The sequence below is a fragment of the Xenopus laevis genome, chromosome 5S (genome assembly GCF_017654675.1).
Source record: "Xenopus laevis strain J_2021 chromosome 5S, Xenopus_laevis_v10.1, whole genome shotgun sequence".
In the NCBI taxonomy this organism is placed as follows: Eukaryota; Metazoa; Chordata; class Amphibia; order Anura; family Pipidae; genus Xenopus; species Xenopus laevis.
Window position 1 is genome coordinate 87,135,742 of NC_054380.1, and position 15,275 is coordinate 87,151,016.

General features: G+C 36.8%; 1 protein-coding gene across 5 annotated transcripts in view; it reads left to right on the forward strand.

The window, feature by feature from the left end:
- The first annotated feature begins 631 nt into the window (after window positions 1–631).
- Window positions 632–15,275, forward strand: part of lrch3.S (leucine-rich repeats and calponin homology (CH) domain containing 3 S homeolog) — a 66,261-nt gene continuing 51,617 nt past the window's right edge. For all 5 annotated transcript variants that reach the window (XM_018265598.2, XM_018265595.2, XM_018265597.2 and 2 more), the window contains exon 1: window positions 632–1,123. In XM_018265598.2, coding sequence (XP_018121087.1) covers window positions 811–1,123 — 313 coding nt within the window. In that variant the 5' untranslated portion in view covers window positions 632–810. The remainder of the gene's footprint in view (window positions 1,124–15,275) is intronic.

Sequence of the window (15,275 nt, forward strand, 5' to 3'; positions counted from 1 at the left end):
TAGACTTACGTTTAAAGGAGTTTAACCTTTAAGTTAACTTTTAGTATGTTCTATAATGGCCAATTCTAAGCAGCTTTTTTAGTTGGTCTTCATTATTTATTTTCTATAGTCTTTGAATAATTTGCCTTCTTCTTCTGACAGCTTTCAAATGGGGGTCACTGACCGCATCTAAAGACAAATGCTCTGTAAGGCAACACATTTATTGTTATTACTACTTTTTATTACGCGTCTTTCCATTCAGTCCCTCTCCTATTCATATCCCAGGCTCTTGTTCATATCAATGCATGGTTGTTAGGGTAATTCAGACCCTAGCAACCAGATGGCTGAAATTGCAAACTGGAGAGCTGCTGAATAAAAAAGCTAAATAACTCAAAAACTAGAAATAATAAAAAATTAAAACCAATTGCAAATTGTCTCTGGATATCAATATCTATAACTAGGGTTGCCACCTTTTAATAAAATTTCCACTGGCTGGTGGTGGGGGCAAAACAAAGGGTGATGTAAAAGGGGCGGGCTGTGATGTGAAGGGGCGGAGCCAAAACACACGATTGGCCAGAAGGGTGCAGGCTTTTGTTAGGAGTATTATACATTTACCGGCAGCTACTTTGTAATACTGGCCGCGTGGCAACCTTATCTGCAATATATCTCATAGGTGCAGAGATGATAACAGTGACACTAATACAAAAGGTTAATAAGTAATACTATCAAACAAATAGTTTTTTTTCACTGTTCTACGGAAATTCCATCTTTGGACCCCTAAGCGCGCAGACGCAGCTCTGCTAGACAATATCCCGCCCTTCACGGGAGCGCATGCGCTTTAGAGCCCAGTGCCGCCCATGTGTCCCGCTTCCTGTCAGTCCGGCTGCGCATGCGCAAAGTGGAGTCGGTATTATGGCGGCCGCGGTGTTGACCGAGGCCTCTGCTTATTCTGGGATTACTCATAACAGCCATGGAGCAGCGTCGGGGATCGGAGTGGGCGCAGGACCGGCTGCATGGAGCCGGTCTTTGGAGAGGGCATTGGAGGAAGCGGCGGTGACCGGGTTCCTTAACCTGAGTGGCAGGAAACTGAGAGAGTTTCCGCGGAGTGCGGTCCAGCATGATCTCAGCGACACCACCCAAGCCGGTGAGCGGAGTTTGAATTTAGCTTAAAGGCATACGACTTGTCTAACCATTGTCCCCACCACTTGTTGTTGCACTACAACTCCCTGACAGCCAAAGTCTAGTTGAAAATAGCTGGAGGGCCTCTGGTGTCCTGTAACAGTGACAAGGCAGAGCTGGCTGGGAGTGACCGGGGATTCCAGTCATAGAGTTAAACGGATGCGAGTAATAACTGAGATGTGACAGGAGAATGTGTGTGCTCTGGTGGGGTGGCAGGGCTGATTGATAGCAGTTTATAGGAGATACAGACACAGGGGATAAAGTTGGGAGGACATGGCTCTTTGCTGTCTGTGACAGGTGTCTGCTTCAGGGCTCTGAAGATGGCGTTGGGAATACAGTAACCATAGCCAGTGATTTAAACATTTTAAATATTGCAGTTCAGGAGTTATTGGGAAACATAGGGGTGAGTCTGTCTGAGGTCATGGATGGAAAGCCATATACTGTATAGTGTTACCAATGGGATGTACAAAATACCTCCTGAGCATGTTCTAACAAGCATGTTCCAGTAAAGAGAATGCAGAATGTCTGTAGGACTGGATACATATCTGTAGAGGTTCAGAGGCAACACTCAAGTAAAAACAATGGTGGACTAGGATTCCTGTCAGTGTTGGCTGTCTGTAGGCCCCTATATGCCTGATAATTCCTAATTCTGAATATACTGCATATAGGTGTGTCGATTATAATATGTTTATCCAACTCCTACAAGCTAAATATTACTTGGCAGCTTTAGTCCTGTTTGCATAGAAGAGATTTTTTTTGCTGTAGGTGTGTAGTACCTTGACTGACATTTGACTTCTGTTGAGACACCGTTGTATTCTCAGCAGCTTATCTGCTATGTAAAGGTGGCCCTACAAGCTACACAAGAACTTGACTTTCATGGCTGTCTCTGGTGCTGCTAACTACATAGAGGCTTATTTATATCTAAGACGTTAGAGCTTCTGAACTAAGCATGCAGTTTATACTAATATAATACACAAGAGCCATCAATATCCTGTAAATTATAGCCATATAAACGGTGACTAGTAATGTCATCAGTTATAAACAGTGAGTAGTGAAGTCATTTTTGTCACATGACTCCTAAAACTTGTGTATTATAATAAATGAAGTACCCCTTGTTGAAAAATATGAGGATATTAGAAGTAACTTCTGCATTCTGTGACCTGTATAAAAGCACGAGCATTTTATATGGTCATGTAACTCCTCGGTGACTTATAATATCCTTATATTTTACAATAGGGGGTACTTTATTCACTATAATTGCAGGTAAAGTTGCTGTACCGTGTTAGCCAGTAGAGACCCACATTATCTTGTACCTTATCTGCTTATCTCTTGCAGATCCCCTCGTAAATGACTTTGACACCTTACACATAGATTGATATTCCTTTTTGTTGGTCATTCGACCTATGAGCTGAATGTTGTATATACCAGAGAACACCACAGCTTCAGTGTAATCCGCTTAAAAAAGGAACAAAAATGTTCTGAAAGCTTGCTATGATTATATTAGTTAGCCAATAAAGGTATCACCTTTATACCACTTTTGTTATTTATTTTATTTGAAAAGGGTTCCCCTGTAACATTTATTCACTATAGAAAGCCCTTTAATTTTGATGTGTTTTAGATTTTTAGTCCAAATAATACAAAAATTAAATTGTGAGACTATGGATTATACAGTACTTTGTTTTCCCTCGCAGAGTATATATAAAAGTTTGTGTGCTAAATTTGGTCCCGTTAACATATATTAAACGGAAATAGAGTAAACAAGTTTGGTAGCACAAGTGATTGGAAAAATGTAAATATGTAGGCAAATAAGGCATTATGTGCAGAACATGAAAGGTGGTGTCAGAAATATTTCTGGCTGCCGATGTTATTTAAAATTAAATGGACTGTTACAAATTTTCTGGGCTGCAGTGTTCCATGCTCCTTACCAAATACTTAGTATTAGGTTATGCTAATCCTTACATTTTGGGAATACAGGTATAAATCTGATCCGTTATCCGGAAACCTGTTATCCCGAAAGCTCCGAATTACTGAAAGGCCACCTCCCATAGACTCCATTTTATCCAAATAATACAAAATTTTAGAAATGATTTCCTTTTTCTCTGTGATAATAAAACAGTATCTTATACTTGATCCCAATTAAGATATAATTAATCCTTCTTTGCGGCAAAACCAGCCTATTGGGTTTATTTAATGTTTAATTGGTTTTCTAGTAGAATTAAGATATTAAGATCCAAATTATGGAAAGATCCATTATTTGGAATATCCCAGGTCCCAAGCATTCTGTATAATTGGTTTCATACCTGTATATACAACATCATGGTTATGGTACAAAAATATAGTGTGAGTTAAACACGTTTGTCATCTTAATGCAGTGAAGGCAAGCAATGAATACAATATGTATGTAAGGGTGGCCAAAAAAGGCCTGTTAAAAGCAGCAGGCAGACAGAGACAGATGGCTAGCGTAGACTGTAGTAGCGTGTCTGGAGTGTATGTGGTAAGATTATAGGAAGCTGACCTCGTTAGGAGTTGGATAGGGAAGGGGGAGGATTGTAGATCCAGGCTTTTAGGCTGTACCTGCATCTGTGATTGTTGACTGTCAAACAATGCATGTGCAAATGTGTTTTGAAATATGTGCAATGTTTATTGTGCTTAGGATGAGTTTGATTTGCATTTTTAACGATACATTATTACTTTCAAACATTTGTTTTTGTAGTTGTACTTCCACCATTTTAATGGGGAAGTAAATGTTTTTTTAATTCTAGGAATTCTATCAGCTTAAAGGAAAACTATACCCCTCAAACAATGTAGGTCTCTATAAAAGTATATTGCATAAAACAGCTCAAATGTAAAACCCTGCTACATGTAAGTAAACCAATTAACATAATATACTTTTTTAACAGTATGTGCCATTGGGTATTCATAAATAGAAAATTGACATTTTAAAAAAATAAGGGCCACCCCCTGGGATCGTATGATTCACGGTGCACACAAACACACCAAACAAACTGTACTTGTTAGGTCACAAGAGCCAATTAACAGACAAACTTCTGTCTTTTGCTTCCACACTTCTTCCTGTTACAGTTACAGTTGTAGTATTTCTGGTCAGGTGATCTCTGAGGCAGCACACAGACCATCATGAAATGGTGTTTCAAGGCAAGAGATTTAAAAGGGCAATATTTACTCAAATATATATTTCGGTTTGATACGATTCTTTAGTATGCCACTTCATTTGAAATATTTATCTGTTGCCCAAGTATTCATTTTGGGGGTATAGCTTTCCTTGAAAACCAGCAACCATTTATGATACATTTCATTTTTTTAATGTAGCATTTAGAAAATAATACCCCAGTACCCCCAACAGCAACTGCCTGACCCACCAGTGACCCTCCGGACATTTAAATGGTTAATAAATTTGCTCCTTCTTTCCACTGGGAAAGCTTGTCAGACACAAGCACAAGTGGTGCCTAGCAGTGATTACATATTCACATTTTGTGCTGAATTTTGCTGCAGAGAGCAGGAAGCATGGTCACGGACTGCTTGGGTTTCAGTCGGATCGCAGATGGAGTAGCTAGCCTTTCAGTAATGATAGTTATTCTTTCTGTCTTCTTTTGTTATAATGATGGTCATATTCTGTATATATTATCTATTAGTGCGTGTTCATTCACAACTGGACTGCTTTTCCACCAACATAAAATATGGCCACTGGAAGTCACTGCTTTCTTGTGGCTGCAGTCCGACCATCCTTTTCCTGCCATGAGTCCTTCCCACTGCTGACTTGACCATTGTCATTGGGAAGCATTTCCTAGTGGGTGTCAAATATTTTTACTACCACTACACCCCTACTTTTTGTATTTCCTTGTGATTCAAAGGAAATGCCTAGTAATACTATTGTCTGCATTGGCTTTTCTAAAATAGCAAAAGTCTTAATTGTTGCTGGATTTAATTGATACACTGTGTGATATCCACATTACCCTTTACAAATTAACCAAAAGAAAATACATAGGTAAGTACCTCACTAAAATAAAATGGCATTCATAAGAAATCATAGCTCAAACTGATTCTTGTATAAGATATGCCATTAAAATAATTACATAAATTGTATCCTAATATACATAAAAACTTCTGGAAAGTATATACTGTACTTCATTGTGTTCTTTTAAGAGACGTCTGATGCATAAACTCAGCCAGTGACCTACAATGTTTGCCAAATTCATATATTATGTATGGACTTATATGGACCAGGTTAAAAGATGTAAGTGTAACATATGGGAGAACATTTTTATTTCCTTTCACATACCAAATGTGTAGTTCTATTGATAACCAATGAATGTGCTAGCCAAAGGAGATGCAGAACCTTAAAGACATCTTACTGCTTGTGTAGGGAGGGAATAGGGTCCTTGAAAGAAACTATATCTTTCTGAAACCAATGTTTACACCATTGATGTACATGCTTATCTAAGATATAATATTGTCCTCCATTTTATTTCGGGTGATAGCGTTAGACTAACCTGGAAAGAGATATCAAAGTTTTTCTCCAGCAATATAAATATATACTCTGTCTCCCTTTTCTAATCTTGTTTGTAAACACATGTTTCTCAAGTATAACTGCTCTTTAAAGTATCAGGGTAAGGTCACACTGGGTGTTTTGGGGAGATTTGGTTGCCTGGCGACTAATCGCCTTGTCTTTGCTAAAATGAAAAATCGCCGGCGCTAATCACGCGCGGCTATTCGTTTTTTCAACTTCAGGTGACTTCGGACAACTAATCTCCCCAAAACACCCAGTGTGACCTTACCCTTAGACCAGCCTGGAAGTATGCATTGGCAGTCATACAAATCACTTGAGGTTTTTTTAATAGCTATTTACTGAAAAAACACAATTAGTGTTCAGCACAGGAAACCTTGCCACCTGCTCTCTAGGCAGTGTGTGGAATTAATTGTAATATGACATTAAATCACATAACACAATTCCTACAGTGTATGACTTCCCCTTTCTAGATAAATATTAGATACATATTTTAGAAACATATTTATTTTAGCTACAAGTAGGATCTTCTAGTAACCTATACACATTGCTTGATGTAGCATTTATAAGTTATAGGAAACATAGTTTCAGTAAATGCCTAAAACATTTGGAGAATACTGTTGTTAACAGAGGTGTTAACAATACAGCCAGGTCAACCTTGATCCTTATCCAGAAAAAAGCTAGCAGCACACCGAATCTAGTTGTAGTTGTGTTCAAAGATGAAAATTTATTTAGCCCATATGCAAAAAGGCTTTTTGCATATGGGCTAAATAAATTTTCATTTTTTAACACAACTACAACTAGATTCGGTGTGCTGCTGGCTTTTTTCTGGATATTGATTTGACCCAGTGACAGGAGTGGGTCTCACAATACAGCACCTGACACTACAAAAGTGTGATTTAGGGAGGTGAGCGCTCCACAACATTTGGAGTATACTGTTGTTAACAGAGGTGTTAACAATACAGCCAGGTCAACCTTGATCCTTATGAGTTCTGTGGTTACAAAGCTCAAATGAGTCTCTTCATGCAAACAACCATTTACTACCCACACTGGGAAGCGGTTTACCGCTAGTACTGCTCTTCGAGGCAGCTTCTGATATCCTTTAGAATCACGGTACTATATTCTTCACTTCCTGTTGTGATTCCTGCATTGTGTAGAGGGGTTTTAAGGCTTGTGGGCATGATGATTGGGTTTTTTTTTAAGCTGTATGATCACTTCCTGTATTCACATCCTGACGAAGGTCCATAGAGGATCGAACGTGTCACTGTCCTTTATGCTTTGATCCAAGTAAAGTGCTATTTTCTGCAAAATACATGCCACGAGTACTTTCATCTACTGCATATTTATTGGTTAACACCCGGCAATTCGACAGATGGGATTTGTTTATATTTATTATATTTATTTTTATTTATTTGTATGTGTATGTGTGTGTGTATATATATATATATATATATATATATATATATATATATATATATATATATATATATATATATATATATATATATATATATATATATATATATATATATATTTAAACATTGTTTAATGTGTCACTGCTAGATTTCATTGGCCATGTGTTTACTCTATACGTCATTCTTTCCACATGTGTGGAAAAGAATCTTTCTGTTAATCTTCATGTACCACGGCAACAAAAATTCTGCTCTAAAGAATTTGATCTTGATGATAGGAATTGGCAGAAAGAAAACTCACAATTCCTTCCAGTATTAAACAGACCTTCAGACAGTGTTTCCTACTATTAATCAAATCTTATTTTTATGTGATATCGTTTTCCGTGACCTTTTAAAAGTAATCTTGCAGTAATAAGGATTATTTTATGAAGTTAAGAATATATGGCTTTTCATCATCCTGGAGTATGTGTGTGTGTGTGTGTGTGTGTGTGTATATATATATGTGTATATATATATATATATATATATATATATATATATATATATACATATATACATATACATATACATATACATATACATATACATATACATATACATATACACACACATATTTACTCTAATTAGTTTTGAAGGTGTACCTGTCAACTGATTTCAGTCTTGTTCCATATCCATTTTTAATGATACATAAAAACAGTTGCTTAATGTTTCACTGGCTATGAATGGATAGTTCACGGATACCAGAAGTGCTTTTTAAAACTAGTAATGGTGAACATAGTGTGGTATGTTTAGTCAGAACATTCTTTTTTTAGTAGAATATATGGGCAGTCAGAAGACTCTGCTACTTCTTTGTGATTCACCAGTTTAGTGGTCATGTTGTTGGAGCAGCTCAAAATACTATAAATGAAACAAACTTTATCTAAACACTTGGCTCCTGTGCCTTACCGTGACTATGTCACTGTATTGAAATAGGCCTATATCTCACCTTTTTTTCTTTTGAAATGAATAGTGCGACAAGTTATCATTTGCTGTTCTGTGTTAACATTTTGCTTCATCTGTATATTTTGTAAGGTTTATCAGGGTATAGGTCAGGAGTTTCTGCAGCATAGCCATTATGCAGAAAACATCTGCTTTCTGGACAGAAATGTTTGCTCTTTTTGTTTAGCAACATTCAGAACTAAAATCTTCTATGTACTGGACTGATTATTTTTCTGCTCTTTTTTATTTCATATGTGGATTTGTCTACCGACTCATATGCATGCTATTTGATATATATAATCTTGTGAATTAATGAGTCTCTGTTGTATTCTTATGTTTCTTTTTTTTTTTAAAGAAATGTGGCAAAGGTTTGTCACATTACAGTGTATAATGCTGGTAATGTATGTTTTGTGAAGGTCTTGCCATGTGCCTTTGTTTGCCTTGAACTTCTATTCTGTACTTGGTGTGGTCGAATGCATTTACGTTTCACCTACATTGCTCGTCATTAAGGTTGCTATTGTCCGTACTTGAACATTTTTATTTAGAATATGCTGACATTTTGCTGGGGGAAAGACATTTAACATTGGCTGTACTGAAGTGATGCAGGAAGTGGCTTGCCAGAAGTGAGAGGTGAATTGAAAACCAGGGCCAATTTTACACGGTCATTATTGCTTATTTTTGCTGTCCATTCTCTACATTCAGACTCTAAACTGTCATTAGCGCTTGCTGAACGCACAGGTAAGACACAAGTTACATGTGCAGCAGAGGTTGAAGCCCAGCATATGTTTTGTGCATGTGGTAATCTGCACAGTCTGTATGTTTGTAAAACAATGTGTTGAAACCGGTTATCCAGAAAGCTCTGAATTACAGAAAGACCATCTCCCAGAGACTCCATTTTATCCAAATAATACAAATATCCAAATTTTTAAAAAGGATTACTTTTTTCTCTGTAATAACCAAACAGTGCCTTGTGCTTGTTTCAAACTAAGATATAATCACTCCTTATTGGAAACAGAACCAGTCTATTGGGTTTATTTAATGTTTGCATTATTTTTTAGTCTTAAGGTATGAATATCCAAATTACAGAATGATCCGTTATCCAGAAAGCCTCAGATCCCGAGCATTCTGGATAACAGGTCCCATACCTGTATCTGTACATGTTCTTCTGTCATGTTTATGTGGCTGGTCATTTACTTCTTGTGACTGTTTTCCAAAGTCATGACACAAGTATTTCCTAGTGTTGGTCGATATCTTCTTAAGCCTTTGCCTGATTACACATAATTCTGTTTGAATTTTAAGATAGTGGGTTAAACATGGTTCTCAGGATATGTACTGTAAATGAGGTGCTTCAGAATACATTTAGATCTGGCCATAGATGTAAAGATTTTTAAAAGATCCGATAGTCATCGTGAGACCACGATTATCTCGAAATGATCGTACGAATTTTCCATCAACTAAAAATACCATTTCAGGCAATATTGCCAGGAAAACAAAGGGGAGCTGCCTGCTTGTCCCTGCAAACATAGATAGATTGCATTGGGACAGATAAAGATTTTTTATCCTGGCCGATCAATTCTCTGACAGATGTCGGCCGAAAAATTATAAGATAAACAATTGTTTGAATCCCACTAACAGCACGATAATTTCGAAGGATTGGTCGGACTTCGCTAAAATCGGTCGTTCGGCAAGAAAAATCTTTGTGTCTATGGGGACCTTAGGGGTCCGATTATGATTGTCCAAGCTTCCATGCACAGGCAATCCATAAAGGAAACCCAGCATGCCAAAAAAGGCTAAGCAATCTTCATAAATACTGCAGAGGTGGGGGAAGTCTGATCGTACGTTGATTCGTACGATCGGATCTTTGCATCTGTGGCCAGCTTTAGTGTGATTTAGATCTAAGGGCCAAGTGTCTCCCGCAGGAGCCCCATATATTTTTTTTGTATTACATTATAATAGGACCTGATCCACAAGAAAATAGGTTAATAACTATAAAAAAACTAGATGACTGTTTGAAATAATTAGGATATATTGTATTTAATGAAATAATTCCATGCTATATACATTGATGCTCACAAAATTGCTTAAAGGGGAATGTGCACCCAAACTGTAGCAAATTGATGAATAACCGTTTAATATTTTTTTTCCTTATTTGGAGACATAAATTTATTGTGCTCCCTAAATGTGCTCAACCATGCTGTCTGTCAGCAGTGTGCAGCAATTAAAGCTAGTGAAAACTGGTGAACTTCATTGATAAATACTCTTTTAAAAATCCCTTAGGAATGAATATAAAGTGAGTAAGTTTTTCTGTGGTGAGCTCTGATTTCACATTTTAATAAATCTGCCCCTGAATTACAGCAACATTTAATATTAAAATGGATCTAAAAATGCAGAAGCAGTCATTGTAGTTCTCCTAACTGCATTGCTCAATTCATGACACCTTTCTAAATAATTTCCAACCAATCCAGGTGATTTACTGTTTCCATTGGAACCATGTATTTATTGTTCAGTTTCTTTTTCTTTTTTTGGCCCACTGTTTTAATTCAGTTTAAAAGGGAATTATTGTTGAAGACCATTCTTCAAAGGTTTTGTAGCATCAAGTAAAGGTGCAGAGTAAGCATGAAATTTACTGTTTAAATACATTCATTTATACATTTTTCTGTTACATAGACTGTGAGACAAATACAAGACGTTCTCATTTCGTTTAACCGTTTCATAATGTATGTGGTGCTTTTTATACTCATATGATTTCTTTCATGTATGATTTGGTACATGAAAGGTTATTACAACAATAGCAAATAATCTGTCACAAAGTGAACATACATTCTGATTCTGACGTCCTTCAAGCTGTTCACCAATGAGAATCCTTAACAACTTCATACAAACCAAGACTGTTTTGGAGGATGGGCTGTGAAACCCAGACTGGTTTTTCACATGCTACAAATTACTGCGTAGTTTAAAAATAACGTGTTGTGTAACTGAACACCAATGAGCTGTCCCATAGTTCAAGATACTTTAAAACAGATTGTATGATATTTAAAGGCGAAGCACAGCCTTGTGTAAAAACACATAAAAATGCATCCTAGAAGAAGCAGCATTTTAACCCAAATCTGGAGGCTTCTACAGCTGTTTTAGAAGATTGAAAGAGGGGTATGTTGTTTATTAGAGATTGTTTCTTCAGTTATTGTTATCGTAATTTGATTTGAAAGCTCAAAGGCTTTACCGCTTTTAATATGGTTTTCCAAGTAAGTGAAATCTAATCAAACCAAAGGTCCTCATTGGCTCTAAATTTGTGCTACAGATAAATGCTAAGCATTGGCTCAACATTACCTGAGTGGCAAGTGTCCTTGGTTGTTACCTGGTCCTGTGAAATATTATGTGAATAGATGGAATCTGTACTAGACAATTGTAAAATGTAATTTTTGGTGCTTTGCCTTCTAAATGTGAGGAACCAGAATTATTATTATTAACATGTATTTTTAGAGCGCCGACATATTGCGCAGCTCCGAAATATTGCGCATAGCTGAATGCAAAGACTCTTTAACCTGACCCCCTGAGAACCCTCACCTTACCCACTTTACACTCCTATTTATATACTTTACCACCACCTAAACAGGGCCAACAAGGAAACTGATGCTGCTCCATGTTTGGTAAATAATTAGATTACCGGTGCCCAGGTAACACCCACTGCATAGTGATCTTCTGCTAATTTTCTGATATAATCTACTTCAGGGATTACTCTTCTGACAATGAGAGTCGGGCTAAGCAACAACTGCAGAGACACATTAAGAAATCGTCAGCGCTTGGTCTAACTAATGCTTTGTCTTTGACCAGCTGCCGTAAACACCATTGTCTCAACGCTCGTTCTAACCCATGCTCTGGAGTTCCCCAGCTGCCCTAAATAATAAAAAGCCAATATCTGTACACTTAAAAAGCTCCCTGCTTTCCCACTAGAGCTCCCGAGCTAAGGGTAAATGCACAATGGTCTTACTACTTAGTCTCACTGGTTGCTGGGGGACTTGATTTTAAATGCACTACAAACTTATAATGGTCTAAAACAATGTAGGATTTGCCTACAATGAGGGGCTTTGATGTGGCACGTGAGCTTACATATTTTGGCCAAAGTATGGTACTAACAATTTTTACAATAATTATTTTTGAATGCAAACCGTGCACTGGCAAATTTTTTCTCTTTGTAAACAACAACTGCAGCTTGTATTAAAAAAAAAATGGTGACACCCCTATACCTCAGGATTATGTGCATTCAGGTGCCAGCACCCCATAAATGTATGGCATAGATGACCTACACAACTCCTGTAAATTTAAAGGACCCTCACAGTGGCAAGTGACAAACAGGCTATTTTAGATGAATGTGAATGTTGAAAAGCAATCACACTGTTAAATTATGGATAAAATATCTTTGTTTATACGCGTAGTTGGAGTAGAATTTCTTGAAATATGCAAGTTTATATTCTTTAGGATAGCAGACATTAGGAGTGTCTTAAGCCGACATCTTAATCTAGTGATTTTACCAGGTCTCATGCTTTGCTAAGGTCATAAATATTTTCTTTTTGACAGTAGAATAACACAACACTTTTTTAGCCAAAGGCCACAGGCAATGTGTAGGTCTTTACGCTTTTAGTAAATGCTTGTGCTCATTATTTCTTTGACTTACAGAAATATGGTGGTTCCATAAGGGCTTCTAATCCAACTTACATGGGTTTTAGGAAATGTATGTCAGTACATAGTTGTTTAAAACCTAAATGTGCAACAGTTATAATATGATTGTGTCCATGTATTCAAGAAAATTCCAGTAAGGAATTTGTTGCACAAGCAGGAAAATTGTCTTCATCTTCTTGGATAACAACTTGCTGGTGGGGCAGTCCAACTAATAAAATATGTGGGCTGCAATGCTAGCAGAACTGGAGATATATTTATCTTTCCCAAAGCTTGCATGTATTTCTACAAAAAAGCCTGGTTTCTGTGTTACCTGTGTTCCGCTTCGCTACAATGGCAAGGATATTGGTATTTTTGCTAGTTTTATACATTTGTTTTTAGTTCAGCTGAATTATCCAGCCTCCTCCCTAATTTGTATGAAGAGTAGGATGTAAATAGATTTGTTTTGAGAACAGGTCCAAAAAGAATGGCACTTTATGTTGGCAGCTGGTAGTAATTTATGATGTTGCAGATTATGGTCTAGCACATACTTGATTGTAGATTTCTCACTCTTTTGTTTGGTCATGGCATGTATTTTCATATTTGCAATTTTATGTAGATCATTTTCAACCAGAACAACATATCTCAAACATGCTTGAAACTTACCACAAAAACATTTGTATACACAATGAGGCATCATGTACCCACTCTTCAGTCCTTGGCTGAGAGACTGTTAAACTATTTATTATATAATGTGCTTAAATGCTAGCTTATATTGAGTACAGAGCTGTACTTACCATATAGGCAACCAATGCTTGTGCCTAGGGCAGTAGCTTCAGGGGGAACCCACCAGGTGCCTACATGATATGAATAAATGGAAAAAATATACTTTAGAAATATTGTGTATTTTGTCATTTAGATGGAGAATGATAATTTATAGCTAGCCTAAAAATAGGTTACTTTTGTGTTTTATGACTAAAAAATGTAGAATAAAATATTGATACAAATATACTGTATCTGGTAAAGTGAGTAATGTTTGCTTGACAGTAAAATACAAGGCACTACCTGCTTCTACAATATAGGGTTACAAAATGCAGGTGGGGCCTCAGTAACCTTATACATTCTTCAGATCTTGCAAGACATGATCTGGGAGATTTTCTCATTGTGTATATATGTCTGACCAAACAATAGCTGCTTACACTGGGTACTCCTGCCTGGTGTGGGAGGCATAGTGCTCTGCTTGCTACTTGCATTTTCTGATGAAAATAGTGTTGTTCTGCCAATCTGAATGGAAGCACTATTAGTCTGTCACAGTGGGGGAAACAATTTTGCTGTGATAGGTGCGCTTTGCTTATATTAAAAGAAAAGTTACAATTACAATTAAAGGTCTAAGTTTCAATTCCACTGTGTGTGTGTGTGTGTGTGTGTGTGTGTGTGTGTGTGTGTGTGTGTGTGTGTGTGTGTGTGTGTTTGTGTGGGGTGCTCTGTATATGCCATATGGAAGCAAGAAGAGTGGAATTTTTTTAATTCATGATGGATATTGTTTAATTCATGATGGCAGGATAACTGATGTGGTATCTATCACAATACATTGGTCATATCTAATATTAGGATTTGATGAGAACTAGACTGAGAAGCAACTGTACATTGCTGTCTGTATGCATATGATCAGGTCATTCAAAGACATTTACATTTTTATTCTTGAGCCACTTCACTGTTACGTTGCTCTTGTGTTTAAGTTGATTGTCCTGCAGAAAGAAGAGCTCTCTCCAATCATTTACTTTTTAGAAGACTGCTAAATAGGTTGTTTTGCAGTATTTTTACCTGTATATTGTATCATCCACTCATTCTATTTTTATAAGATGCCCAGACACTGCTGCTAAAAAGCCCAGCAGCAACATGCCAATATCACTGTACTTCACTGTAGGATGTCATTTTTTGTGGTTTTCCATATAAAATGTATGCCTAATGTAATGCGTTTGACTTTAGCCAGAGAGCTGTATCTTGGTCTAATCTTAATACACAGTTTTCTTTAATACAGTTCAATGGTCAAACTACTGCACTTTGAGCTGAGAGACAGCAGTGAGTGTTATATATGGTACATATAGAGTAGAACTAATAAGACCTGGGCCATTGATCCCAATAGTCCAAAAAGAAAATCAATCAAAATTAAATCAATTACAATTAAAAAGGAAGATACCAGCCCCCCTTGATTGAATAGAAAGATATTCACTATACTATTCAAATAAATAAACATTTTTTACGCTATTGTGTGTTCCTCCATTTCTGTATATTTTAGTTTTTATGTTAGGTTCTCTCTCTCTTTCTTTTTTGGATTATTGAGATTAATACCCAGGTCTCCTCCCCTTTATTTGTGCAAAAAAAAATTCTCTCTTTTTTTTTTTTTTCTGGCATATAAATTGTGTGAATATCTCTAAAATACTGTATAATGTATTGTTCTTCGCTCAAAGAACTGAAGTTTAACCACTGAATTGTTTCAAAGAGAATTGTGGGAGATCCACTGAACTATATGGCTCATTCAAAGCTGTTGC